The 3,215-nt window shown below is 59.8% G+C and overlaps 1 protein-coding gene across 1 annotated transcript; it reads right to left on the reverse strand.

The window, feature by feature from the left end:
• Positions 1-2,049: 2,049 nt before the first annotated feature.
• Positions 2,050-2,964, reverse strand: GJD3 (gap junction protein delta 3). The gene has a single exon (XM_049767174.1). It carries the CDS (start codon positions 2,962-2,964, stop codon positions 2,050-2,052), a length of 915 nt encoding a protein of 304 aa, XP_049623131.1.
• Between the last annotated feature and the right edge of the window lie 251 nt (positions 2,965-3,215).

Below are 3,215 nucleotides of genomic sequence, written 5' to 3' on the forward strand. Positions count from 1 at the left end.
AGAAATAGATCTGGCTCTGCACACACCGCATATGCTCCCCCAGCGCAGAACCAGGAGGAAGGAGCCATGAGCACAACTATGTGTGTCCCCTCACATAAAATTTGGGGCTGGTGGGCCCGGAGAGATAGCACAGAGGCGTTGGAGAGATAGCACAGAGGCGTTTGCCTTGCAAGCAGCCAATCCTGGACCAAAGGTGGTTGGTTCGAATCCCGGTGTCCCATATGGTCCCCCGTGCCTGCCAGGAGCTATTTCTGAGCAGACAGCCAGGAGTAACCCCTGAGCACTGCCAGGTGTGGCCCAAAAACCAAAAAAAAAAAAAAAAATTGGGGCTGGAGAGATAGCATGGAGGTAAAGCGTTTGCCTTGCATGCAGAAGGACAGTGGATCAAACCCCGACATCCCATATGGTCCCCAGAGCCTACTAGGAGCGATTTCTGAGTGTAGAGCCAGGAGTAACCTGAGTGCTGCTGGGTGTGACACAAAAAACAAAAAAACAAAAAAAAAAAAAAAGAAAAAGAGGGGCCGGAGAGATAGCATGGAGGCAGTGCGTTTGCCTTGCATGTAGAAGGATGGTGGTTAGAAGGATGGTGGTTCGAATCCCGGTAAAAAAAAAAAGAAAAAAGAAAAAAAAAGAAAAAAGAAAAAAAAAAAAGAAAAGAAAACAGGGGCTAGAGAGAAGAGATAGTACAGTGGGTAGGGAGTTTGCCTTCAATGTGGTCGACTGGAATTGTGTCCTTGGCATCAGATATGGTCTTCTGAGCACTGCCAGAAGTAAATTCTTCAGCACATTACCAGGAGTAACCCCTGAGCACCGCTGTGTGCCCCCCCCAAAAAAACCCTTCAAAACAATAAACAAAAATAGATGTTTCTGGCTGCTATTGGCCTACAGGCAGGAGAGGATGCTGGGAAATGAGTGGGATCTGGCATTCAGGGGAGACTGGTCAGCAGGGTCCATGGAGTCCCAGGGTATGGTCAGAGGGTGGCCCTGGCTTGTCACTTTCCTTCTGAACCACCTATGGAGAGTGGACCCAGGGAGGTGGGAATAGTTCAGAGTTCCATGGATTCAGTGGCAAGGGAAGGGGAGGGGACTGCCACTGGGGACACTTTTCCTCTGAGGATGCAAAGAACTCAGCCGTATCCAGGGGCCAGGAAGGGAGAGCAGCAGGTGTACTGGTGAGGGCAGGGAGAGTCCCGTCCTCTGACCCCCTGTCTCCCTCCATGAAAAGTCACACGCCTGTAGACTGGGTGGTGAGTACAAGTCCCAGCAGACCGTCTGTGGGAGGCCTCCTCGTCCCCTGGAGGGTTTCCTCGCCACCCTGAAGGTAGAGAAAGAGCCCCCATGGCTGACATGCTCCCACCCCGCACATCAGTCCATATACAGGAAGCTCACAGACGCACACACAAGCACACAGGCCTTGCACACAGCACAAGGCCGCACACAGAGCTTACTTGGTTTGCACACAGAACATCTACACAAAAAGCACAAAGTGCTAATGGGCGTTACACGCACCCAGAACTGACCAGCTCGCCAGAGCAGGCCACAAGCACTGAGAGAGTTCACAGCTCCATCGGAACAAAGAGATTGGAAAGGGGGGGATCCCAGTAAACTTGTCCACCGCCTCCCCACCTCTCTGTCCCCCACTGCACACCCTGCCTTCCTCTTGTCCATTTTCTGTGTTTTGTTTTTTGTTTCTGTGACACTTAGGGGTTCCTCCTGGCTTTGAGCTCAGAAATAGTTCCTGGCTTGGGGGGGCGCCCATATGGGGAGCCAGGGGATCGAACCCAGATCCATCCTAGGTCAACAGCATGCAAGGCAAACGCCCTACCGCTTGTGCCACCCCTCCTGTCCCCTTCTTGTCCACTTTGGCCACCCTGCTGGCAATCATTCTTGCTTCCTCCATCCAGGTCCCTGCAGATGTTCCTGCAGCTGGCCCCAGCCCAGCTGGGGTCCATGAAAAGAGAAAGAGAGAGAGGCTCAGTGCCTAGAATGGTCCCCTTGGCGGCAAAGGGGGGGCGGGTTTCCGTTTCAGTCTGCACCCGCTCTTAGCTCTTAGACGGCCAGGTCGGGGCGTCCGACACCTTGCAGCGCCACCTTGCAGGCCCCGGGGCCTGGGTCGCTGCGGGCGGAGGGCGGGCGGTGCGCGTAGGCGGGCGGGGCGTCGGGGGCGTGTCCGCGGCCGCGGGCGGGGCTTGTGCACGGAGTGGGCGTGGCCTGCGCGGGCGACGGCGGCGGCGGCGGCGGCAGCAGCTTGTGCGCCTGCGCCTGCTCGCGCGCGCGGTTGCGGCGGTTGTCGTGGCGGGCGGCGGCCGCGGGGCGGCGCTTGCAGAGCAGGTGCGCCAGCTCGGCCAGGCTGAGCAGCGCCGAGAGCAGCCCGACGGCGAAGTAGAAGAGCACGAAGACGGTCTTCTCGGTGGGCCGGCTGACGAAGCAGTCGACGGTGTGCGGGCAGGGCGGGCCGGCGCAGGCGAAGTGCGGGGCCACGCGGAAGCCGTAGAGCAGCGTCTGGCCGGCCAGGAAGGCCAGCTCGGCCAGCAGGCGCAGCAGCACGCTCAGCAGGTAGCAGCGCCGCGCGCCCGGGCCGCCCTGGGGGTCCCGGGGCTCGTGCGCCTGCAGGGCCTGGCTCCGGGCCTGCGCCTCCGCCCCGGAGCCCGCCGGCCCCTTGCTGGCGCGGTGCATGGAGTAGATGGCGAAGAGCACGGGCGGCGCCGACAGCAGCAGGATGTGGAAGAGCCAGAAGCGGTAGTGGGACACCGGGAAGGCGCGGTCGTAGCACGTCTGGCGGCAGCCCGGCTGCAGCGTGTTGCACACGAACTCCTCCTGCTCGTCCTCGAACACGGCGCCGCCCACCGTGGCCAGCACCAGGATGCGGAAGATGAGCATGACCACCAGCCACAGGCGGCCCACCAGCGGCGACTGCAGCTGCACGGCGTCCAGCAGCGAGCCCAGGAAGGCCCACTCGCCCATGGCTGTCCGCTGCGGGGGGTGGAGGGGGACGGGGATGGACGCAGGGTGGAGGGTCAGAGGTGCAGGGAGGGTGGCACCACGGGGTTGGGTGTTTTTCCCTTCTCCCTGCTGCTCTCTTGGTGGACTTGGAAGGGGGAGATGGTGGTGATGGGAGAGGGATCTGTGCGATTTTCCTGTGTGTGTGTGTGTGTGTGTGTGTGTGTGTGTGTGTCTCGCAGGAATTGGCAGGAGGAAAGGAGACTGGAAGGAGT

The sequence above is a fragment of the Suncus etruscus genome, chromosome 1 (genome assembly GCF_024139225.1).
Source record: "Suncus etruscus isolate mSunEtr1 chromosome 1, mSunEtr1.pri.cur, whole genome shotgun sequence".
Classification (NCBI taxonomy): domain Eukaryota; kingdom Metazoa; phylum Chordata; class Mammalia; order Eulipotyphla; family Soricidae; genus Suncus; species Suncus etruscus.